Source organism: Lynx rufus, unplaced genomic scaffold (assembly GCF_022079265.1).
Source record: "Lynx rufus isolate CCGP_SWC_20201006 ecotype Redwood Valley unplaced genomic scaffold, mLynRuf1.p SCAF_2, whole genome shotgun sequence".
NCBI classification, from domain to species: domain Eukaryota; kingdom Metazoa; phylum Chordata; class Mammalia; order Carnivora; family Felidae; genus Lynx; species Lynx rufus.
Genome location: NW_025814834.1, coordinates 34049502 through 34076216, shown reverse-complemented (window position 1 = coordinate 34076216; position 26715 = coordinate 34049502). Strand labels below are relative to the sequence as shown.

Here is a 26715-nt window from a genome sequence, read left to right as displayed (position 1 = left end):
AATCCCACAAAATACAAGGATCAAAAAATGGAGCCTACACATTGTGTGTTCTTTATCCTAACTTGCTCACTCCTGCCTCACTCCACATATAGTCTCACAGAGGTAGCTACAGATATGACAACATGGGAACCTCACCTCCTTGTGTAAAACATCTTATTCTCTCCACAAATTTCCTTAATGCCTTTGTGATCAAAGTCAAAACAGGATTCTAACTTTTCTTTATAGCCACCAGCTCAGTTCTCTTTTTGTATCTGAGAAGCAAGACTCATTCCCTAACTAAAGACAAGATATTGGCAACTGTTCCTTTACATAAGATCCTGGTCCTTAGATATGGTAAGTGGTCTTATCCCTAAAAGGCTAAAAGAATAAAATGTCTCAACTACGATCTACAGCAATATGCACAAAATGCAAGACATTCATTCATTACTTTGAGGAGATGGGAAATATTCTACCATAGACCTACCTGAGGCTCTAAGTCCATGACACAGATCTTTCCTTCATCAAGGACTGCTTGAACAGCATCCACACTGGTGCCATACAGGTGGCCTTTGTATTCACCATACTCGAGCATCCTGCAAGGGTGCCACAAGGAAAACAAGAACTCTTTCTACAAGTAAAATACTATTATAGTAACATGAAGATAAACTCCAACGAGATAGAACATAAATATGTGGACTTTGGTAGCACAAGAAGAATTATCAATAGGAGAAAATCAATAGGAGAATAAAAATATTAGGAGATTTAGGACTCAACTATTTCTCCAAAGTCTCTAAGACTGGCAACTCAGTTCTGCTCCCTCTCCCAACCCAATAAGTTAGTGTAGTAGTTGACCAATTTGCATTTCCTTGCTTAACTCCTCAGAAACAAAAGGAATTGCCCCAGAAGCTTTGGATAATGCATAAAAATGGGGCATGTATTTTGAAGGTAAAATAACTAAAGGTAAGAATCAGATTCTGAATGTATAGCCTACCTGTGACTATACATGAGGCTTTCAAATGTTTCCTTTGACACGTAATGATACTCACGTCCATCCATTTCATAACTCTTTTTGGAACGAGTAGTATCTATCAAAAAACGGAATTTAAAAAATGTTTTCAAATCTTTGAAATGTTTTGGTTTATTACCAATATACATTTGGATAAATATTTCTAATCAAAGTAAATAAATGAATACATAAACAGGTAAATAAAATGCTAGAACCAAAAAGACGGAGCCTAAATTGGTGATAAGAAAATAGAAGTTCTCATCAAAATCAGTTCATCTATAAATCTTTATTAAGTAATCACAGTGTGGACACGAATGTATTAGGTATTGAGCTAGGATGGGGAGACCCTAAGGGATAGCTGCTCTTACTAAAAAACAGGCATGAGTGAATTATATATGAGCCCTAAGATGCCTAAAGGACCCCAGGTAGCATATCTTATGTTTAGATAATGCATTTCCCAAGATCTCATTTCATTGCTCACACTGCTAGCTTGATGAAATGCTATTTCATCACCATAGTTTACTGATAACTAACTGAAGATTTTAGAGAGTAACTTGCTCATGTACACATGACTAATGAAAAGCAAAGTTGAAAACAAGAACCTACGTGTTCTGACTCCTCCTAGACTAATATTTTCTGCTACGCCAGATTGTCTCTGAATTGAAAGGAGAAAGCCCATGACAGTCTGTCTGCAGTCTTGCCCAAATGCATTGATAGCCAAGGGAGATGGTGATTAGTTTTAGGGAACTGCAGAAGGGAAAGACTGGTGGAGTCTGGATTCAGTCCCATTTTTTTATTATAGATTCCTCAAGTTAAATACTTGGTATAGAACACAGGAGCTCATTGAATAACTGAAAGTGATTCATTTTCTGTTCATCTATTTATTCAACAAACATGTACTGAGTGCCTCTGTTCTGGATATATTAGTTTCCTAGAACACACAGATGAATGAACCACAGTTCCAACTCTGTGTCCTATATATACCACAAAGCTTCTAGTCCCTTAATCTGCATTGCCACAAATTCTCCCTGTTCATAAAAAAAAAAAAATGGCATATTTGCATTTGTACTTGACAAAGTTTAAGAATGAAATATATGAACACTTGATAATATCAACACATGAAAATGACAAAGCAGGAACTTGACATAGAACCTAAATGATAAAAGGAGTTATGGACATTCAAGAGGTTTAAAAAACAAATGTCATCTGAGAGTCATCTTTTTTTTTCTTTATTCAAGGCTCTCTGCAGATACTTAGAATTCCTACAGTTATGCCACCTCTCCTATAGCTTTGTACTGAAAAAAAAATTCTGGTAAAACACTATACTCTCGGGTTATAATAAATTATGTAAATATAAACCTAAGATTACTAATTCTCCGTGGCTTCTATTGGACTATATTTTATATGGTAGGTTAAAATCTGTGAACTAATGCATAACTAGATGTATTCATTTTAAGACTAAAACTATTCACTCAATTTAGAAAGCAAAATATGGGCAACATTTTCTCATTTGAATGATGACTAGCTATACTGCTTACAATTATTCTATGTTCTATGGGCATTTTATTTTTATCCAGATTATTTAAAAATGGTGATTTCTTCTGTGGTTTTGTTTTAATTCAAGTTAGTTAACATACAGTATAGTCTTGGCTTCAGGAGTAGGACTCAGTGATTTATCTCTTACATATGACACCCAGTGCTCATCCCAAAAAAGTGCCCTCCTTAATGCCCATCACCCATTTAACCCACACCCTCCACCCACCTCCCCTACAGCAACCCCTGGTTTATTCTCGGTATTTAAGAGTCTCTTATGGTTTGCCCCCCTCTCTGTTTTTATCTTATTTTTTCTTCCCTTCCCCCTACGTTCACCTGTTTTGTTTCTTAAATTCCACATATGAGTGGAATGAGGGCTCTTTCCCTAATTTGGCTATTGTTGGTAGTGTTGCTATAAACATTGGATGTTGGAGATCAATGTCCATTCTTACACATGTGAACAGTGTTTGGAAAGCACAACCTATGGTATATGATCATAAAGCAACTTTTTAAAAATTGTTTTTAAGTTTATTTATTTTGAGAGACAGAGAGAGCAGAGGAGGGGCAGAGAGAGAGAGAGACAGAGAGAATCCCAGGCAGGCTCCATGCTGTCAGCGCGGAGCCCGATGTGGGGCTTGAACTCACGAACCGTGAGATCACGACCTGAGCCAAAACCAAGAGTCAGACGCTTAACTGACTGAGCCACCCAGGCACCCCTATAAAGCAACTTTTTCTGTCACCTACTGCCTTCTGTAGGACAAGACCTCCTCCTGGTCCTGGATGAAAATCTAAGCAGTTATCAGGACTCTTCTCATTACTCTTAGGTTAAAAAAAAAAAAAAAAAAAGGCCACCATCACCTGTGCCACAAACGCAGTCTTGATCTAATAAAATTCCATTCCCATGTAATAATCAAAATTATGATTATTTTAGGCTTCTCCTCCCCACACCTGGCTCAGACTTGCTGCAAGCAGGGAAACCTGCAGTCAGAGAAGCCAGAAGTCAGGAAAGGGAATAGGATTCCTCTCCTCCCTTTCATTGCCTCTCTACTATTCCTCTCCAGCTTTCTAACTGTCCAAGGCTACAGTGCAGAAAGGAGAGGAAAGAGCAGGAAAATTCTCACTTCACTGATACTGATGCTGGATACTATAGGCTCCTTTTAGATATTTAAATCTGGTAGATATTTAAATCTGGCTCTGCTCTCCTAGAAGATGCATTGGGTTATTCTGCAAACCCTATCACCACCACCATTGCCACTGAGTATCTCAAATCCATCCCTATGCCAGCTAGTCACTTGTGATTTCTCAAAGGGTAGCTACTTCCCAGACTATAGCCATTGGCCACTCCTTTAAACTCTTTCCATTTTTTCAGGTATAATTCTGACATCAGTCTTCCATGCCCCCCAAACTGCAGGGAACGCATGCAAAGCTCTTAAGTGGTTTCTCTAAGTTCCTCTCTCTTGTGTTCAGATGAAGAGGAAGAACCTACATGCACATGCTCTTTCCTGCCATGGATGATATAATCATATATACAGACTTATATAAAATTATATCTGTAGGGGCGCCTGGGTGGCGCAGTCGGTTAAGCGTCCGACTTCAGCCAGGTCACGATCTCGCGGTCCGTGAGTTTGAGCCCCGCGTCAGGCTCTGGGCTGATGGCTCGGAGCCTGGAGCCTGTTTCCGATTCTGTGTCTCCCTCTCTCTCTGCCCCTCCCCCGTTCATGCTCTGTCTCTCTCTGTCCCAAAAATAAATAAAAAGCGTTGAAAAAAAAATTAAAAAAAAAAAAATAAATAAAATAAAATAAAATAAAATTATATCTGTATATATTGAAATTTTCAAAATAAAATAAGGCATTTAAAGAGCCAAGCACAGTGCCAGGAAGATGGTAAGTAATTAATGAATGTTAGTTATTATTGCTAAATATTAGTTTTCCTGAAGAGTCATCTATATAGTCATTGAGAAATGGAAAAGAGACAAAGTCCCCCTTTAAAAGCCTACATGTCAATAAATCAATTCCCTCTATTAAAATAAATATAGTTAGGAATATTATACAAGGACTATCCCTAGTGTCTGATATATTTTTACAACAAAAATGGTATGGCATAGTTAACTGAGATCAGTGCATCTGCAGAGACAAAGACAGTTTTACCGAAACATGAACTGCTAGGAAAGAAAAACTACACATACGTGGCACAGCACTTTGGAAATGGCTAGGATTACGTTCAATAAGTTGTCTTCTCAGTTCATTTACTCCAACGCCCGAAGGTCCTAAATACAGAAAGTCACATGCAGAAATTATAAGATGTGAATAAATATGATTATGTGGTAAAATCATCATTTCAGTTCTTCTACTGAAAAAACTTGAGAGCAAATTTTTTGGGAAATGTTTTTAGTTTCTCACAAACTGAAACAATTCCAGAAAGCTCTTAGGAATTTTCCTGGTGACCCATGGAGTAACCCACACTTCTTCAACATTCCAGAAATAAGCTGGGGAATTGCAGGAACCAGTCACCTCAGCAACCTTCATCTAAAGTCAGACACTGAAAATTCTCTGGCCTCATTTCAGATAATCTGAGACAATCTGCCTTTCCTGTCAAATGAAGTTTCCATCACATCACAACCCAGAAATCAGCCCCTGTAATCATGGGTCCCATGACTTATAGAATTCAGACATATTTCCTTTTTTTTTAAGTTTACTTATTTATTTTGACAGAGAGAGTGAGTGGTAGAGGGGCAGAGAGAGGAGAGAGAGAATCCCAAGCAGGCTCCACACAGTCAGCACAGACCCCGACCTGGTGCTTGAACCCACAAACCATGGGACCATGGCCTGAGCCAAAATCAAGAGTCAGACGCCCAACAGACTGAGCCACCCAGACGCCCCCAGACATACTTCCTGATAGATAGTTGAGTCAACACTGTGTGTGCAACTGGAGTCAGAGCTGACTTCATGCAATTACATAGGGCCCAGGCTTAGCATACTACACTTGGTTTAATACTCTTCTTTTGCCTTCTTGAAATCTTAATCATCATTAAACAAGAAGCCCTTGTATTTTCATTTTGCCCTGAGCTCTGCAAATTATGTAGCCGGTCCCGGCTGTAGGGCATGTTGTTCTGCTCTACAGGGGCCTCCCTTGATTACAGTTGGAATACACAGAGATGGCAGCAAGACATTAGTTACTACAGCTGCAGGGACCAGCTTTGCAGAGCTCTTGGTCACAAAAGCACGTCACCCCAGTACTGTATTTGCCCTGTTCTTTAGCACCATATATAGTCCAGAAAACTTTAAACATTTTTCTGAAGAAGGTGGTTACAAATTTCTTAGGAAAATAGGTCTTAAGGATTTTTATTTCTTTTTTTTTTTAAATAAACTGTGGTTTTTTTAATGTTTATTTTGAGAGAGAGACAGACAGAGAGCACATTCAAGAGGAAGGGAGGGGCAGAAAGAGAGGAAGAGAGAGAGAACCCCAAGCAGGCTCCATGCCCTGCAGTGGAGGCCCAATGCAGGGCTCAATCCCACCACTGTGAGATCACAACCTGAGCTGAAATCAAAAGTCAGATGCTTAATCAACTGAGCCACCCAGGCACCCCAAGGATTTTTATTTCTAATACAGACTGATAATGCATTCTGGGGGAATACTCACCTATGCTTACAGAACAAACTCGAAACAGGTCAAAAAAAGACAAAACAAAATTTCATAATACAACCTGTTAATACCCCCAGTATATCATGGCATACCACATTTAATTGTAAACAATAAAAGCATGAGACAATAAAGTTTTATTTATAAACACACGTATAAGACAGGCTTTTTTTTTTTTAAGGTGTTTATATTGGCGTCCCTAAAGAATTCTAGTTTTGCCACCACTCCCAACACAAAACCACTGACTCTAGAAGGAAAAGTTCACTATGGGGGAGGAGAGACACAGTTCCTGAGACGTACCCACGAGCACTATGAGGCGGTGCTTGTCTGAACGGCGTCGCTGGTACCTGACCACCTCCTCGTAGGGGGCGCCTGACGCGCTCAGACAGCCGCTGGCACTGCAGACCCCCGCGTGCTGCTGGTGCAGGCGAGACTTCCGGCGGCAAAGGCGCATGCTCCGGCGGAAGCCAGCTGGGAGGGTGGAAACGCACAGGATGTTACATCCAGGTAGGAGAGATTATTTCTCTTGCCCCGCCTGATGGCGCCTGCAGTGACTGCAACCAGCAAGTGTTAATTAACATAATCACGTCTGTCTAAAGGTAGAAAATAAGAAGAGAACAGAAGGAAAAATAACAAAATGCCCCCACATGTTGCCGCTAAGTTGCACCCTGTGCCCACCATGTGCCAGGTGCTGGGGTTCTAGCGGTCAACTAAATCAAACTCATTTCCTCATGACATTTACGTTTTATGGAGGAGGAGAAACAAAAGTAAACACATCAACAAAAATAAGTGCTTAGAAGAAGGGGCAGTGGAGTGATGGGGGTGTTTCTTCATGGGGAGTGAGGGAATTCAAGTAAAGTGTGTGTGAAAAGGTAACATCGAGCAGACATGGGAATAAAGTAATGGAGCCAGTCAGGAGGCATCTGGGGATGAAAGCAGCCCAAGCGAAGGGAACGTCAACTGCTAAGGTGCAGAGAAAGGAGTGTTTGGGGAAGCACAGAAAGGCTCAAGTAGGGCAGGGTCCTGAGCAGTAGGGAGAAGGGTAGGAAGTGGAGTTGGAGAGGAAGCAGAGTGTTGGATTGTGGTCCAAATGGGATGAAAAGTCACTGGGTGGTGGAGAAATGGGTGTGACATGGTTTGATTTATGTGTCTGAAGAATTCCTCTGTTGCTTGGGGAGGATGCAAAGTGTGGGCTCAGGGGAGAGCAGCTAGGAGGCCCTTGCAGTGCCCCAGATGAGGGAGAATAGTGGCTTGGGCCAGGATAGAAACAGGGGAGCAGGCTGATCACTCACATTTTTCAGATGGATACACTAAGACATGGGTTAGGGGGCTGCTCACAACTATGTCATCAGTGGCAGAGTTGGACGCTTTAACCATGATTTCTGAACTCCTAGAATCCTGTTTAACCTGCCCACTGAATCACAGAGCTTTCTGGTATTTAAAAAAAAAAGAGCTGTTCCCAGGTCCTTTCAATAGGTAGAGCTAAGGATTATATGTATATGTATAAACACACACACACACACACACACACACACACACACATCTATACCGGTATCTGTATATGTCGAACACCATGAGTTCACACCAATACCCACAAAGCCACCTCAACATTGCGGGATTTATTCCAGCCACCACCACCTCCCCACTTTCTGTATGTTTCTCAGTGAGAAACCTGACACTGATTGTCCTCAATACATTTAATTATTAGTCAAGAGCACTTGTGCAGGATGGGGACAGATGGTGTCAGCAACCTGGCAGAAAGTGTCAGAACCCAAGCTAGGTGAGGAGGCCATCTTTGTAGAGGCTGTGAGGTGTCGGAACCCAAGTGATGGCAGCTGTCCTCCTCACATTGCTCTGGCTCTGACAACCTGTACCAGACCACCATCATCCCCTGCATAAACGTTCTCCTAATACTGCTCAGTGATGCCCCACCCCAGGCTGCTTCTTTCCCACCTTTGTGCGGATGCCTTCCCTTTTAGCATACTTAATGGTGTTGGGGCTCAGTTAACCTCAAAGGGATACAGAAAAGTGGTCCCATGTTGTTGTTGTTTTTCTAAGCTCTCTCAATGATTCTAATGTGCATCTTGGCCCGGGGAACCAACATTTCACTTTATAGATCCTGCTGTTGTCCCACTGTCTCATGGAAAAGGAAGCCCAGTGTGGTTTTACATGAGCCTTTAAAGGGGTCCTTCAGAAACCTCTGCCAAATTGACAGAATATAGAAATGTGGTCATCAAAGTTAAGTTTGGTAGTCAGACAATTGGTCTCTTTAGAGTAAGACAAATATGTCATGAAACAGTCTGGAAGAAAATAAAAGATTTGTGTTTGCTGAATAATAAGAGATATCCAGTGGAAACCAGATGAATCATGATGAATGATCAACACATCAGAATACTAACCCCCCCCCAAAAAAAATTGAGGGGATAGAGGGAAACCAGAACAAGGAACAAGTTTGGAAATGTCCATCAACAAAAGAAGCTTTCAGAAGAGAGTCAGGATGGTATGACTAAAAAGTTAACAAGTGACAAAGACCCACCTCTTATTAATCATCACCTACCAATAAAGAACTTCTGATCACAGCCAACAAATTCCTCCTTGTCTGAAACACAGAGAATGGCAGGAACAGAATATGTGGAGGAGGAGAAAGAGAAGTTTACTTAGAACAGATGCATGAAATTATCTTCAAATCTGCAAGTGACGCTCTTTCAGTAGATGTCAGCACAGCTGAATTCATCCTGAATGGCTTATTAAATAATATCCTAAGCACTCTGCAGCCTATCACATGCCCCAAACTATGCAGAAATACTCTCCAGAATTTTAGCAATACACAGAATATATTCTGTCAAGTATAATTAAAACAAAGAGCTATTTTAGGCTTGTTTAAAGTTACAAGAAAGATATTGAGTCATAGTCAAAACAAATAAAAATTTGGTATACATCTTTAAACATGCCCAAAGAAAACTGACTTAAAACAGGAAACAGATGAACTGGCTTTGGCTTAAACTTGTGGAAATGGTATTCTGCAGGACCTTTAATTAATCCCTTTGTTGGAGGGGGGTTTTAAGTTTCTCCCTGATAAAATGGTTTATTCTGTATAAAATTAGTATTTGCTCTATGGCTGCCAATTGTGTCTGACTGTCCAAAAATCTGAGGAACAAGAGTGAGGAGAACTGATCCCAGTGGCTCTGAAGCATCTAGAACTTATTTAAACTCCTGTCTCTGCTTCCACTGCAGTCTCAGAAAAATTCATATAAACTCCAGGAAAAAAATGTTATAAAAATATCATTTTCAAGTTACTTTTTACTAATAGATGTTCCTTTTCACTTATGCAACTCTGTTCTGATCATTGAAGTACTATGTAAAGAGCCACTGTTCATAGAATGAACTAACATATACAACCTTTTCTTCTTAACCATTTTTCATGTACATCTTAAAATACAAAGAAAACACACCAAAATTAATTCCATCTTCTATTAAGTAAGCACTGAAATACGTCAGTAGGTTTAAAAGGAAATGTTTACTCAGGAATATATTCATAAAGCTTAACTACTTTCATTGTTCACTTTTAAATATTTTTCTATGAAATGGAATATCTCATCACTGCTTTCACCCTCAAAATACATCTTCTCTTAAAGTGTATCCTGTCAAGTATGCACATGGAGGCACTGAAAGATCTTAAATATAGCTCTGTTTGGCTTACCCAGGAAATAAAAACAAACAATTACCTTCTGAAAGCTCCTCTGGATATTCGGATAAGTGAAAAAACAGACATGAAAAAGTTAAGTCTTTGAGAAGATCGAGTTGGCCATCCACTAAAAACAAGTTACAAAAATGAGGCTTTTATGTCTCTCTTAGAGAAAGTTGTAACCTGGGTAGGTCTGGCAAGGCAAATGAACAACGTACAACTGGGGACTCAGGAACTCGTGGGACCTGACTGTGCTGCTCTGAGGACTATGACTTGTTCTGCAAGTCACTTATCTACATTCTCCCTGAAGATTTTATCTATGAAGACTCCTCTCCACTGGTTGGCTTAAAATGGGGCTTGAGAGAGAGAAATTATAGGAAGGCAACTGATTTGAGCCTCCTCTCTCCTTCTCTCCCAGAGGCCATATGCTGCTGCTCCAGAGGTGCTGCAGCAGCCTCTAGCCTAAGCATCCTCATTCTTTACTCCTCACTGGGTCCAGTGACACATGTCCATCTCCAGCCAGCCCATTGGAGACAAGGGGAACTAAACACAAAGTGTGCTGTTTTCTTTGTTTTCTAGATATCTTAAATATCCATGTTTTCTGTTACTTTTTTTTAATTGGCATTCCTAATTAGATTATATTATCACCTCCCAGAGAAATTCAAGGTCACATGACACTAAATTCAGAAAAGAGTTGAGATCAAAACTGAAGAAATGTAACTGCCCACTAAGAGCTCTAAGTAACAGAATTAAGCATCATGAATGAGTATCAAGAGTTATTTACTTAGAAGGGCACCTGGGATATAAAGTGAGCTCTGTGCTGACAGCAGAGAGCCCCATATGGGGGCTCAAACTCATGAATTGTGAGTTCACAACCTGAGCCGAAGTTGGATGCTTAACTGACTGAACCACTCAGGCATCCCAAAACTAGAAAATTTAGAAACAACATAAATGGTAAGTAAATAATTTAGGTGCATAGTTCTCAACTCCATATGTCTTAGTGCCATCTTTTTTATAACCAATATTTGTAGCAATCTCTCGATTCTTATGAAATCAAATTAATATAATCTATTGCACACTTAATTTTAAAAACCAATGCAATACTCTAATTGTCATATAAAGAAAAAAATTAAAAAGAATTCATTTATATTTTAAAAATGTGTATTTCAAAATATTAATCCTCAGGCATGACTTCTCTAGAAGACATAAGAAATTATGAATAAGAAACTATTAGATGCTTATACCCACTTATAATGAAGAAGCATGGATTAAAGGAAGTGAAAATATTCCTTATATGAAGTATAGAAAAATATAAGGGCAAAGTGACAGTAAATTCTGAAATAAAAAGTGCTCTGATAAGTAATGACAGACCAGGTTTACTTGTATATAAAAAGGAAATTGCCTTAATTGAAGTAGGGATAATATACCAAAGCAATTATAATCTGATGAACTGGAGAAAAGGAGGAAATATACTTGGGAGCAGTTGAGTAATGTTAACATGCTCCAAAAGGTTGCCAGTTTTCAAAATACTCTGTGAGACCTATTTCATTACTAATGATGTCAACATTACTCTGATGTTGATATCACACACTTGGTGATACCATATGTCATCAATAATAACAAATAACATTTTAAAGTAAAAGAAAATAATCAGCATAGATACTTCACTTTCTAGTTTATTTACTATCAGTATGGAGCGGACAGAATGTGTGGAGTAAATTATTCAATAGTTGCAAGGCAATTTCTTTAATCCTGTTCAAATGTCTCTCTCCATAGTGACTGTCTTCTAAACAACTGAGCTTTTCATGTTATGTCTTATGAAAATGTATATCACTATTGTGTGTTAAGGAACTGCTCATTTATATTTGTAATGTGTTTTGTCCAATAGGACATTAAAAATATTATGCAGGATGGTCTCACACACTGCAGGACATCCGGCATTCCTGAGTCCTACCAGTTAAAGGCCAGTGCCCCAAATCAATGTGACAACAAAAAATGATCCCAAAGAGCTCCAAAATGCCCCAAAAGAAGCACTGGCTAAGGTGAAGCTTATAATATCTCACAATTATACTGTTGAGGTATTTAAACAATTATTGTATCATATCCCTAAATGTGTGTTTACATTATACCAATATCTGGAATACACTCTTAAAAATCAAGGGGCGCCTGGGTGGCGCAGTCGGTTAAGCGTCCGACCTCAGCCAGGTCACGATCTTGCGGTCTGTGAGTTCGAGCCCCGCGTCGGGCTCTGGGCTGATGGCTCAGAGCCTGGAGCCTGTTTCCGTTTCTGTGTCTCCCTCTCTCTCTGCCCCTCCCCCGTTCATGCTCTGTCTCTCTCTGTCCCAAAAATAAATAAACTTTGAAAAAAAAAATTAAAAAAAAAAATCAATACCAAATATTCATTTTTTACTTACCAGATTCAAATGTTTCTTCATCTATGGTTTCCCATGGGGACACAAAAAAAACCAAAAGTGTCATTTTATTACTATCAATACTGAGCCTGTACTTTAACAGATGAATTCCCTGACCCTATGCTTCTGCATACACACTAACTTCTAAAAATCTTTCCTGAATCAAGGCCAAGTCAGTGGTGTCTCTATGGCATATTGAACTTTTAAATGAGATATGTGGTATTAAGTAGCTGGGCTATGACAATAAGCAGGTATGCTGTATGAGGCTATAATCAATAAAATAAAATAAAAGAGACTAAATAAAATGTAAAAGAGGCTCAGAGGGAAGGGAAAGGTAGAATGTCACAGGAAACTCCAATGGATTGTCAGATAGTGCACAGCTTTGCTATTAGAGGGCTTTCAAATGGAGGAGAGATGCACCCTGACTGAAGGTTGGGGCAGGGTAGAGGGTGGGGAGGAACCATAAGCAACAGGAATGTGGCAAGGAGAGTGAGTATATTGGTTTGATTGCATAGGCTTGTGTAGGCGATAAGGAAAGATTTTATGTAAACCAACTTTCAGTTAAAACAGTTCTTTTTAGCATTTTAAAGAGATATTAAGGATTACGAAACTAGAATGTAGAGGGAGAGCAATTTGAAATATATAGCAACATTACCAATGCTTGCGTCCTTGGATCAGGCGATACTGCATCTAAGGTTTACTCATACCATGTGGAACAATATATTTACAAAGCTATTTGTTGTAGCATTGTTTGTAATAGAATAGACTGGACATAACTCAAACATCTACTGATAAGTGATTATATAAATGCACAATAATTTATTTAACCAATAAGCTGTTAAAAACAAAGGAAGAGGCTCTTTATATACTAAGATGGAATCATATACGATGCTAAGGAGAAAAGCCAGGGACAGAAGAGTGTGTATAGTGTACCATCAAAAAGTCTTTTTTGTTGTTGTGTTTTTTTTAAAGGTATTTTTAAAAGAATGGTAAGGATGATGGTAGGGAGAGGAGAAAAATTATATATCATTGCTTTTACATGCACAGAATATGTCTAGAGGGATCAGGAAGAAACTGAGAGCATTTATTGCCTCAAGAAATAAAACTGAGTAGAGGAGAAGGGAAAGAGAGGAACTCTATACTTTGGTAGTTTTTGAATTATAAAATATGTGAATGTATTACCTAATAAAAATTGTAAATTAAAATTATAGAAAGAAATGAATATTACTGTAAGTTTTTAAAAACCCGAATGTGTACCTGGCAAAATAAATATGGTGTCAGCATTATTCTGTAGTTGTTCTGGGAAGTATATGTGAATCTTTAAAATATCCACAATTTAAAGATTTCATATTGTTCTTTAATTTCTAAAAACTAGATTAGCCCAGAAAGCCAAGACAAATTCACTTATCTGACTAAGGACTCTCCAACTACTGTCCCAACAATACTCTGGTGATTCTTGAGCCAATCTTCATTATGCCACTAAATTTGGAAAACCTTTTCCCAATTTACAAAAAAAAAAATAAGTATAGAAATGTAAAAAGTTTTCATATATTTCTCAAAAATTTGGAACCCACTACTATTTATCTATACTAGAATCCACCAGAAGATGGTACCAAACAATAACAAAAACTATATGTCGCTTTTTAAAAATTGGCATTTCAGTATTTTATAGTATTTCACAAAAGCATGGTGGTTTCCAGACATTCCACCTGAATGTTACTGAATGTAACACCTGAGTATTACTGAATGTTCCTGTGATCATTTCTAAGACACTGCTTTCTACAACACTTAGTGGAAGGCTGGTCTTGGAGCCTGGAGACATTCCCACAGCTGTGCCTCCCTTCCAAGTGCCAGAACCACAGAAAAAGGCAGGCGCAGGGGAATTCATTTTACACATTTCTTCCAGAGGAAACCTGTGGCCCCATTTGGCCAACTCTGTGTCAGAGAATCTACTGCTGAAGTGCTTCATATTCCTCCTGGTGGTAACTCTATCAAAAGGAAATGTTACCTGCTTCCACACACTTCTCATCAATCTTCATGTCATCTTCTATAAAAGAGGACAGTAAGGGAAAAAGAGAACTTAAAATGTATGAGTTTCCCAACGTATAGGCTTATGTCAGTAAAACTCAGACCACCTTACAATAATGTTACTCTTACAACAAGCATATTCCTTATGCTTGCTCACTTGGAGAGCTAAAAAGGGCTCCACCATATTCAATGAAAATCTATGGTATAGAAGGCAACATAACATAAAATGGTTAACATTTTAAAAGCATTGGCTTTATGAATGGACAAATTAGTTTACCTCAAGCCTCAGTTTTCTATCTATAAATGGAGATGGTAGCAATACCTCCCATGTAAGTGAGGATAAACTGAGATAGTGTATGAAAAGCTAAGGTGTATGGTAAGCACTCAATAAATGTTAAAATAATAAATAATAAATAAATAATATATATTATAATATATAAAAATAATGTTAAAAAATTAACTATTTTTACCTTTAACTAGGGTATATATAAGAGAATAAGAGACCATAACTTTTAAAGCCGACCCCACCTAATATTCAAAACCCTCTACAACATGACCCAAACCCAACTTTGAAGGCTATTGTCCACTTCTTTCCTTCACATATCTTATATTCCCATTACAGTAGCCACCATCAGTCAGTCCTCTGTACCTTTGCTTATGCTGTTCCCTTTGCCTGTAATGCTTCAAGGTCCATCTCAAACATTAACTAAAATGATTATCTCTGCCATGAACCGCATAGCATTTTCTTCCTACTACCTTGAACTCCCTGCTACTACACATCTATTCTAATATATAGATGTAATATAATACAACCATTTGAGTATTTGTCTTATTTGCCCTCCTAGATAGTACCTTAAAAGCATAAACTGTCTTGCTAATTTTTACATATTTTACAGAGCTTAGTATAGTGTCTTGCACAGAATAGGTACATGACAAATTATTTATTAAGTTGAACTGAATTTTCCTTTTAATATGAAAATGGCTAATGTAAATGTATGTTTTGAAAAAATAATTTTTTCAGAAAGCACTGTACATCTTGTGCCTACCATAGTGCCCAGAACTTCCTAGGTGAGAAATAAATAGTGGTTTAATAAATAAGTCTTATCATGTTCCAAAAGTGCAAGTAATTATCTGTATAATAAGCTATAATATTATCAAGTCATATAATAAACCTATCACCACCTTCTTACAGACCATATCATTAACTATGGTTTTTAAGTAACATATGCAATATAAAAATTTTTACAAAATAATACTGTTTTATAGAGATAGGGGCACAGATAAACAAGTAACATAGCTGCCATTCAATTCCTTATAATTATTCAGAGATTATATTTCAGATTAGTATTTTATAACAACAATGAATTTATTAGTTCCTAAGACATAACTAGAGGTTTTATGTTTTGTTTTTTTGTTTTTTTATCAAAGAAAACTACTATTATTATTTCTGTTTTACAGAGGAATTTACACGAGTGAATTTCCAGTAACAGCACAAGTAGCCCTGATTTTTCTAACTTGCAACCCTGGGATCCAAGACAGACACTGATTTTATTCTCTCAAAATCAACAATTCCACACTATTGGCAAAGGGTATGTGTTGTGGGCTGATCTGTATCCCTCTCGAATTTATATGTTGAAGTCCTATCCCCCAGTGTGACTGTATTTGGAGACAGGGCCTTTAAGGTTGAATGAGGTCATAAGATTGATTGGGGCCCCAATCCAAAAGGACAGGCAGTCATCTGCAGGCCAGAAAATCTCATCAGAAACCAGACCGGCTGAACCTTGATCTTAGACTTCTGGCTGTCAGAACTGTGAGAAAAAAAGTGTCTGTTGTGTAAGTCACCCAGTCTGTGGTATCTTGTTATGGCCACCTGAGCAGATTAAGACAGTGGGCTTGTTACCCACCAAGACCTCAGAGACCCCGCCTCTCCAAAGACCTGCCCATTTCCAGTTTCAGGATTGAGCTGTGGGGGTGCCTAGGGGAGTGCTCTTCTAGCCTCTCTTCCCCTCCACAAGCAGATAGCATCTTGCCTTCTTGCTTTTTTAAGTGTGTGTGTGGCATCATAATGAGTCATCTGGGTGTCTGGGCTCAGAGAGAGAAGTAATAACTGGAGGTTCCATTTGCCTCTGAAACAGAAGCTTCAATCCAGACTACACTGCCTGCAACATCTGGCAATATTCTTACCTTCTTTGGACTTCAATCTTTTCATCCATAAAATGGGAACAATCACGAATTCCTTACAGGGTTATTTTTAAGACAGTGTGTGTAAAACAGCTGACACAAAACAGCAAGCCAGTTTCACAACTTTTATTGAATTTTTACCATGTGCTGCATATAAATGTTATCTCTATTTTCTCCTATTCCTCTCAGTGTTAGGACAATTACATCATGTGTGCTTTCTTTTGACTGACATCTTTTGACAAATTAAGATCTTAGTGATTGGAACACTACTAGGTATATAGGAAGAGCTTAATAAATAGCTAAACTGAATTGAAGTGAATTAACAAAACTATACAAAAGTTCTACAAGACTTTGGAGATGAGGGTTTCTTTTTTCAAATACTATTTCTTACCTTCTTCCATAGAAATTGCTGGATACAGACAAATAATGAAAGTGGGGAAAAAAAGAGAGAGTGAGAGAGAGCACAATAGTTAATGCTATAGTTTTTCAGATTAACTTATAATAAGAAAAGCAAAGTGCCAAAATCATTTAATTAATGTTCTAGGCTTAATCTATAGAAATTTGGTAGAGATTTAGTAATGAAATGATAAATACGTATCCTATAGAAACTAATACATATATGAATCTTGTTGGAAATGGGGATTTTGCTTCTGGCAAATCCCACCCCCTTCCCTCCTTAAAGTTCTATAAGGGTTGTGTTCTATTCATTTCTGAATTAATGCACTTAGTTCAGAATATTTTAGGAACTCAAATCTTGACTGGAATAAAAGGGAGAGAGGGAGGAAGAGAGGAAGGAAAGAAGGGAGGAAGGAGTGAAGGAAGGAGGGCAGGAAGGAGGGAAGAAAGGAAGGTGGAGGGAAGGAAGGAAGGGGGAATGAAGAAGGGGGAGAGAGGAAGGAAAGAAAGAAAAAAGACAGAACAGCGACAACTTAATTGTATGAGCATCTTTAGTAATATATTTATGATAGCCATCTGCAAATTTTTCAGTAAGTCTTGTTAAATAAAAGTGCCCATACCTCCTAATAACCTGTTCCTGAGATTTTTCCCCTTTATGGTAACATTAATTAGAAAGATACAAAATAATACTTATTACAGCATCTAAAACAGTTAAAAAGAAAAGGAATGATCTAATAATTTAGAAACTGAACGTGCTCCATGAGAAACAACCCTATGAAAAGTGACCAATTAAGTCAGTGGCTCCACCCTTGAAGTTCCTGGACTTAGAGATTTGTGAGTATAAGAATAGGGGCTACAAACCATATTTCAGGATGGGCTTTTCCAAAAGTCTAATGTAAATCACACTTAGGCTACAGGAGCCAATTAAACATCAACTAGGGGTCCTACTAGTTACCAGATGCTGATTAGAAGCTTCATTAGTGCGGCCCCTGGGTGGCTCAAACACCCGACTTTGGCTCAGGTCATGACCTCATGGCTTGTAAATTTGAGCCCTGAATCGGGCTCTGTGCTGACAGCCCAGAGCCTGGAGCCTGCTTCGGATTCTGTGTCTCCCTGTCTCTTCCCCTCCCCACTCATGCTCTGTCTCTCTCTCTCTCTCTAAAATAAATAAACATTAAAAAATTTGTTAAAAAAGAAGGTTTATTAGCGTTTCAATGTGCCTTTGAGAAATGAAATAGGAAACTGAATTAAAGAAGTACCGCAATCTGGTTTGGTAAAAAACAAAAAAAAAAACTTTTTCAAAACACAAAGAAATAACTAAAATATCACTATAAAGATCACATCATGAAAAATGTTTCTGATAAAATGTTTAAATAAAAAAGATAGGTGCACCTGGGTGGCTCAGTTGGTTAAGCATCCGACTCTTGATTTCCACTCATATCATGATCTCAGGGTTCTTTAGTTCAAGCTCCACATCAGTTCTGTGCTGACAGTGCACAGCCTGCTTGGGATTCTGTCTCCCTCTCTCTCTCTCAAAAATAAATAAATAAACATTGCCACTCTGAAGGAATTATAAGAGAGTTTTCTTCTTTCAAAAATGTCTCTATGATTATCATCATAAATTTTCAAGAGAAAAGGAGAAGAAAAACTAATTTGGGGCTTAGACGAGTAATAAAGTAAGGACTTGCCATGGGCCAATTGGTGACACTGACACTGTTGTCTGCTTTAGTCCCCTTGCAGCCTCCCGTTCAGGTCCCTCTCCCGCCCTCCTGGCACCCCCAACCTTACTTCCTTTCGGGGGGGGGGGCCTGGTGAGGGCCATTTCTGAAAGGGCCTTGCTCAGACAGTTCCAGCGGAGCTCTGCCAAGCTGCAGCCCCTATTTTCAGGTGGCAAGTAGTTCACAAGCTTTGCCACCATGGATACCTTTACTAACCATTCCCCCACTGCCGTTTGAATATTACCATCTAGCGAGGAAACTGCATTGATTAAGTAATAATTCAGTCCCATGTTTATTCATCAAATGCACACACGACTGTTCATCAGAGCTTCTGAATAGTGTGAAATTTAACCCCCCTGCATAGAGCCCACATGAAGGTTTGTGTGTGCAGCCTTGTTCACCAGCATATGTATAATGTATAAGCTAGCTGTAAAGACCTCGAGGCACTCAGAGTTGGGGGGCCATCACAGAAGGTATCACCGACACAGGAACATTTGCATCTTTATAAACTGAAAAATCTTATAAATCCAAAGGCATGAAGGTGCAGAGTAGGATTTCAGATGGCTGCTAGGAGCTTATTTGGGCAGTGGGGACAGTCAGAGATCCTCTCTTGGGCAGGAAGCCAGCCCTGGGAGAGAAGGAGCAGGCTTCCCCACGATGCACACGCTGGGTCTGAGGTATCAGCACACTCACATATGATGGATTTGAGGTGGGTGTGAGGCTGGTATGGCTGAGACCACCAGAACTCCCGCTGCTTCCTATGCACAAAGAAATACACCATGAGGAAAAAAAAAAATCAACTCAGGTTAACTCAGGTGAAATAGATCCAGTGCTTCCTAGAATTCTGCTGCTTCTACCCAAGTGAAAAGGGAGATTTCTTCTCCAAACACATTGTCAAATATTCTCCAAATATACAGGTTTTCCTATCACGTTTTTCCTGTCTTACAGGCTCCTTTCAGAGCAACTCTTAGACTGAAAAACCTGGCCACAGGCCCCAGAGCTTCAGCGACTGACCCATAGGCCCCTGCCTCTCCAGTGGGTAAGCCTGCTTCAGCTGGTCTCTGAATCTTCATAGCATGTTCCGGTTCCCCTCCCAGGTTGTTGATGCTCAATCCCTTAGAGCCACGTGGATTTCAATTCCTTCTGCATCCTTTATTTGCGCGCTAATCCAATAAGCCTGTCATTTCTGTGGGCTCCTTGCAAGACCCCTACCTGAGCCTCCTCACTGCTTTCTGCCCTGAGACCATAAGGACTAACCTTGTAAAGCCTTTATCCCTGTTTATGTCAGTCCCCCAAAGCTTGGGTCATCCCTTATCCTCTGCATGTTAATCCCTGTAAGGCTCTGTCCACCACCCGCCTTCCCTGAAGCCCTTTCACACACCCCATGGAAGTCGAAGTCAGTCTTCAACAAAGCCTCCCAGACTTCAGCCCCTACTGTGAGTAGGTGAGCCCTTCGCCCTCTTGCTCTAACCAAATCCCAGGTCTCCTGAGGGAACTGCTCCCCTGCATCTTTTAAGAGGTGGCTTGTTTCCTCTCCACTGCCAGCTGTGTGCTGGTAAACAAGCTCTGGGGGAAGGGGAATAGCTGTGTTGAGTAGCTTTTGCTGATTTCTTTCCTGCTGGCTGATTTCCCCGACCATGGACATGAGGAGAGGTGCATGTTTTCATCATTCTTCCTCTCTCTTTCCCAGCATTTCTTTACCCACCCTCACTCTCAGCTTACAGCATTCCTTATTTCACTGAGACAATCAGAGAACTTCCACAAGCTCTCGCCATATCCTCACCCTCAACTATGTCCACACATTCTGGATTCTCTGCTGTTACTATTACTGTTTATGATCCTGTATAAGGCCAACGCCTCTACTTGTATATGGTTGACCTTTAAGCAGGCCCTCTTATACATGGATTTTTTCCAATAAACACAGTACAGTACTGCAAATGTGTTTTTCCTTTCCTTATGATTTTCTTATTAATATTTTCTTTTCTCTAGCTTACTTCATTATAAGAATACAGTATATAATACACATAACATAAAATATGTGTTAATCCACTGTTTATATTATTGGCCAACAGTAGGCTATTAGTAGTTAGATTTGGGGGAGTCAGAAGTTATATGCAGAATTTTGACTGCATAGGGGCTCAGCACCTCTAACCCTTGTGTTGTCCAACTGTACTAGATCATGTCTCCATCTGTCTGCTCAAGGACATTGACAACAGCAGTTCCTTTCTTTTTCTCTGTCATAAAAGTTTTCCCTCTCACTGGACTATTCCTACGAGCATTATGTACCTCATCTAAAAAAGTTCTTTCACACCACTCCCCTTTCCTCTCCAGCTACTTTCCCATTGCTCTGCTCTGCTTTGTACTAAAATGTCTCATGCCATAATTTCTTCAAATTGCTTTTATGACTGCCATATTACTATCCAATGGTTAGTTCTCAGTCCTGTCTATAGCAGCTGACGTGGTTGGTCAGACACTATACTGTCCTGATTTTCATCCCGCCTCATTGGTCACTCCTCAATCTCTTTTGCTAGTTCCTTTTCTTCCTCTCGATTTCTTAACATTGGCTGGGCCTTGGACCCTTTTCTATTTTCTATCTTTACTCATTCCCTCAGATCTCAAGGACACACAGATGACAGCCGTGGGTTCAGATTCAATAACTGACATTTCAATTCAGGCCTGAATTATTAATAGAGGGAGTTAGAACTATCTTTTTAAGTTTGAGTTTCACAAGTGCTTTTCTCTCTTTTCTAGATGATATGATTTTTCTGGTCTCCTGAGTATTTAAAATGCTTAGGGCATATGGATAAGTTGACTTTTGGATTTACAGACCAGTGTATATGTTTATCTATCTGCTTGTCACTCTTTACCTAATCTTAACTACAATAACAGAAGCCTGAGAAACATTTTATGTCCTGATAGTTCAGTCCTGAGTCCAGGAGTAAGAATTTCCTTACCTCTTCAGAAGGTGGTTAGAAGGAATTAGACCAGCACAGGTACCAAGGTCTGAGATTTTCCGGGCCTGCCACCAGAGGGCATCATTCTGGTCCACAATCTGCAGGATGTCCCCTTTCTGAAAAGGCAACCCTGCATCCATGCAGGGGATAGTAGGATCCTCCTGAGGCCAGTACTCGGTCATAGCACGAACATATACCTGACAGTAGGTACAAAATGGTCCCATCAAAAGAACCCTTGCCCATGGGCTGTCAAGACTTAAAACCATTTCTCTACTCCTCTACCTACTGTTACTATCTTTCCTCCCCATACTCTCCAAAAGGGGAAGCTGCCTCTTGAACTGAGTCTAAGATCCACCAAAAAAGTGACTTTGCCAGCAGAATCTCTTAGTACCGAGAAGTTTTTGCTCACGTGTTTCCCATTCTTGATGTTACTTTCTAACTTCTTGTACTCCATCTCCTTTTATTGTATTCATTTACTCATTTGCCTCTCATGTCATCAATATTGAAAAATGTCCAGAGCGCCTGGGTCGCTCAGTAGATTAATCATCTGACTTCAGCTCAGGTCATGATCTCACACTTCATGAGTTTGATCTCCGCATGGGGTGAGCTCAAGCCCTGCTTCGGGTGAACACGAGCCCCATTTCAGGTGAGCCCTGTTTCTCTCTCCCCCCCCCCACTTCATGGTATTCTCTCTCTCCCTCTATCCATCTCTGCCCTCATTCACTTGTGCTCTCCCTCTCTGTCTCTCAAAACAAAATGTGCAACACAGTATTGAACAAATGTTCAACACATTATAGAGGAGGGTAGTATGATACAAAATATTAAGTCACTATTATTGTTATTTGAGGATTTCCTATATGTGATTATGAAGGCTCAGTATATTCTTACCATCTTCTGGCTATTAACAGGAGGGGCAGAAACTGGAATCACCTTGAACATAATTGTACCACGAGACATAGCCTAGAAAATGTCAAAGGGGAGGGGGAGAATAACAAATCACAGAGTTCGCTGGGTTATGACATTTTAGCAGATCGAGTTATAACACAGTGTGCCCAGTTTTAAGGGTGACATCCCCCACAGGGACTTTTACAAGGGTTCAATAGCTAAATATCACCATGCAGAAGTGGAAATTAGGAAGAAATTTAGCTCAGCTTCTGCCCTGCTATGGGGCTCCAGAGTTCCTGGCCTGCTAAACCCCACTCCGAGGCCTGGCCTCCCCCAGGAACACTCCATCTCGTGACCTTATTCAGCAAGGTCTTCTTCCCACAGACACTGGGGAAGGAGATGAGGTCCTGATCTGACTTTCCCTCCTCAAACTTGAGTCAGTAATTACTTCCCGAACACCTGTTCCTGTGCCAGGCGGCCCAGTCTGATGGGGAAGAAGAGGGCTCCCAAGTCTTCTGGGGGGATGGACAAGCTCTAAGCTCATGGTGGGAAGGGGGGCCCTCAAACATTTTGAGAAGACAGAGAACCTATTAGACTGATGGAGAAGGCCAGATCCTCCTGTCACGTGCACTGTGGCAGGTATTAGAGATCCAGAGAGGAACAAATGTCGCTCAGAAATTTCACAACCCCACCATCCTGGCTCTGAAGCTGGCACCAAAATGGCTGAGGTGGAGCCATGTGTGTCTGCAACTGACAGTCCTTAAAGCTCATGTGCAGCATCTTATAGCATGTGGTTTGCACAATGTTCTGGTGCTTAGTATATTCCCTATAATCCCACCTCTCACGTAGTCCCTGAGGCACATCTATGAAAATTTAGGGTTCCCCCCAAAACTCAGTTTGAGAACCACTATGATAAATAGTAATCCATGTCAGCCCCCACACTTGGGGTGTGCATGGGGGAGGTTGGGGGGCATACCACTATGGCTATGACAGCTGGACTGTGATTCAGGCAAAGGTTTGAAAAGTGGAAATGGGACCTAAAAGAAACCTAAACCATAAACTGGTCGTAAATCCCCAGTTTCAACCACCAATGATGGTGGGCAAGACAGGCAAGGAATTCCCCCTCCCATAGGGTAGCCTCCCCTGACATCTTTTCTACCCCAAAGCTACCTCAAGGAAGACGTTGAATAGATTTCAGCTGTATAAAAATGTTAGGGGAGCAAAGGTAATTTGCTCAGGTTCAGACACTCCTCCAGAGTCTCACTCTGGCCACCCCAGCTTCAGTTTCCAAAGGAGCAACTCAGGCAACAAGGAGCCTGGGCTGGGGGGATTGGCAGAGCCTTACTGAGGCCAAAAGAGCAGCTTGGCAAGAGAAGTCTCCCAGCAGAAACAGAAAAGGTCTGGGGGTCTGGAGAAAGGACCAAACCCCCCTCATGTTTCAGCACACACACCATGGGCCAGACAGGCTCAGGTCAGCCACAGCACTGCACTGAGTCGTGGAGAAGGCAAACAGAAGACTGTTACCAGAATATGGATCACTTGCTCAGGGTCCAGTCCCTCAACTGAAACTCCATTCACTTCCACCAGTTTGTCTCCAGCATATAACAGCCCTAGGCAAACAGGAACACAAAACAAAGGAAGATACAAGGAAACTGGCAAAAAATAGAGGTAGCTGTACCAAAGATTTTTAGCAAACTCATTAAGCCAAGCATGCTCTAACATTTAAACATTTACTCTGAAATAATAACAATAATAATACAGGCTGGTTATTCTGGAGTACACCACCACCAAAGCACAGAGAATCGCATTTTATACCTCTTTACTGGGTATTAAGTGATGGTGATATTTCTATTTCTGCTAATCTGATGCTATAAAATGAAGATATCATGAGTAAATGATAAATGAAAAGGAAAGGGGAGGGGCATTCTTCAAAAGAGGAAATGTGGAGAAACATGGGGGTTAAGATCAAGCCTTGAGAAGTATGAAGTAAACAGTGGAGTTGTCGGAGGGAGAGGTGAGAAGCAGGATGACGTTGTGGAACAGAAACCACGGGTGATGAACACTTCAAGACAGTTACGGTCAATGACACCAAATGTTCTAGAAAGTAAAAATAAAACTGAGGCCAAAGGAAGGGCCAATGGACTTAGCAACTAGGAAATCCTGGGGCCACTGCTCTAAGAATGTTGGGGTATGAAGCCCATCCCGTCTCCAAGGCCCTGGGAAGTGAGGACATGGGGCAGCAGGCACGGAAATGCAGCCGTGAAAGTAAGGAAATTCAGTTCACTGGTAGAAAAGGCAAGCAACAGGCATTTCAAGGTGGAACAGAGCCTTGTTGCAAGCGGAAGGACCAGGTGAAGGGAGAGAATTGGGACTATAGAGCGGACAGACCCGGACTTGCATCCTGAGTCTAATTGAAAACCGTGCATACATTAGTTACTTAATCTCTTTGAGCCTCAGTTTCCTCTTCTGCAGAATGGCCTGATAATACTTAGCTTGGTAGGTTACCACAAGAATGTAAACTGAGAGAACATTAATATGGGGCCTCAGTGAAGGAGGGAAACAGGATTTTCTGGAATATTTATTCCCTCCTTCCTAGTAACCAATGCAATGCACAGAAGCCCTGACCTTGTTTAGGAAAGCTGGGTTTCCCTGGAAAGAAGAATAAACAAGTAATCGTTTCCTATTTCTCTGGTCACATCCATACTCTGCTGCTCAGCTTACCACTTCTCTCGGCCAGCCCTCCGTGGATGACTCTGGCCACCAGGATATCCCCTGTCATCTCGTGGCGCTTGATGGTAGCTCCCTGGAGAAAGAATGCAGTGGAATCCCTCTTTTACCTAACATGACCATTTTTCTGGTGGCTTCCCTCAATATGCCTCTGGTCTGGTCAGAAGAGGATATTTATACCAACCAGGGCCATACCATGCCATCAAAAAGACAAGGCCATTCATTCAACCTTGGCCTATCAAGGTCTCTATCCAACCACATAGATACAAAAGAATATTTAGATCCTTACAAAGATAAAGAAAGCTCTCACCATTACAACCTAATCAAAGAGACTTCTTAGAAAATCAAATTAATGCCTCACTTAGCTTCCCATCAATAAAGAGAAAAAAACTTAGATAAGTACATTGGAATTTAGTGAAATGTATGTACCTCAGAGAGCCAAACAATAAATATAATAAAATAAAATAAGTCTTATTTCTCACAGATTTTTCAACAAAGAAAAACACTAAGCAAAAATCTTTCCTAGAGAAAACATGATAATGTATCATGTGTTCAAAGCCACAGGCAAAAGTTGCTAGGACATGCTTCAGCCATTATCTTGGATCCCCTCACATTTTCTGAATGCCTCAAACTATACTGTGACTAGAGACAAGAATATTTAACATTATATTAAATAACTACTAGAGATAATAGAGTTCACAATCAACCCTTAGTTCATAATTAACCCTTGGTTCACAATTAACCATGGTATAATTGTAACGAAAAGATAAAGTGATTTCCTTACCAGGGGCTGTTGGTTTTTCACCAAACAAACAATCCTCATTGCTTCCTCACTGTCAGGGATGTTGTCTGGCAATGGGGGGAGAAGGGGCTCAAAATCTTTCTGAGCCACGGTGTCATGGGCACTGAGCAAGGCCTAGGAACAGAGAAGGCAAGGTGAGTAAATGTCACACGTAGGACATACGCATTTAGAAGACAGGGAGCCAATACTCTGTCCAAGACACCGCCACCATCACTACTACCACAACAACCAACACGTACACACTGGCCTTTTATGTGGATTAACTCAGTCTTCACCATAACTCTGTGAGGCAGCTATATTTATTGTCCCCGTTTTAAAAGAAGCAAGGCAGGGAGAGGTTAAGTGATACATAATATATTCTTGCATTTCTGCTAAAATGTGTTTTGTCACTTCTCATTTCCTGCAAATCCATGTAATCCATGGTGTTCCTACAAGCTTGAACTACAGAATAACTTTTGTAATATTTTCTCTAATTAAAGCAGAATGGGGGATAGTAATCAAAACATCTTGCTGGTTTAGTTTGTCAGTGACTCCCAAGGGCCTATGAGGAACAGAATGAGAAAAAGTAGCTTCCTGATTTAGGGTATGAGCAAAGAGTTCCTTCTAATGGCCCATTTTGTTCAATTTTTATTTCATTGGGTGGGGAACTAGTCACTTGATAGCCCAGCCTGAGATTGGAGGACAGAACTTCACTGGAACTCAGAGAAAATTCTCTAGGGTTATCTTGTAAACTAAAAATTTGACTCATAAGTTCCATTGCTCCAAATGCAG

The 26715-nt window shown here is 40.2% G+C and overlaps 1 protein-coding gene across 1 annotated transcript in view; it reads right to left on the bottom strand.

Moving 5' to 3' along the window:
• MPP4 (MAGUK p55 scaffold protein 4) overlaps positions 1–26715 on the bottom strand; it is a 39235-nt gene that overhangs the window by 3491 nt on the left and 9029 nt on the right. The window contains exons 6-20 of the mRNA XM_047082233.1: positions 25927–26058; positions 25137–25218; positions 23940–24025; positions 22419–22490; positions 21531–21727; positions 19270–19334; positions 16854–16871; positions 14262–14300; positions 12257–12277; positions 9883–9897; positions 8715–8756; positions 6458–6628; positions 4704–4784; positions 971–1064; positions 464–572 (exon numbers count right to left, since the gene is read on the bottom strand). Coding sequence (XP_046938189.1) covers positions 464–572; positions 971–1064; positions 4704–4784; positions 6458–6628; positions 8715–8756; positions 9883–9897; positions 12257–12277; positions 14262–14300; positions 16854–16871; positions 19270–19334; positions 21531–21727; positions 22419–22490; positions 23940–24025; positions 25137–25218; positions 25927–26058 — 1224 coding nt within the window. The remainder of the gene's footprint in view (positions 1–463; positions 573–970; positions 1065–4703; positions 4785–6457; positions 6629–8714; positions 8757–9882; positions 9898–12256; positions 12278–14261; positions 14301–16853; positions 16872–19269; positions 19335–21530; positions 21728–22418; positions 22491–23939; positions 24026–25136; positions 25219–25926; positions 26059–26715) is intronic.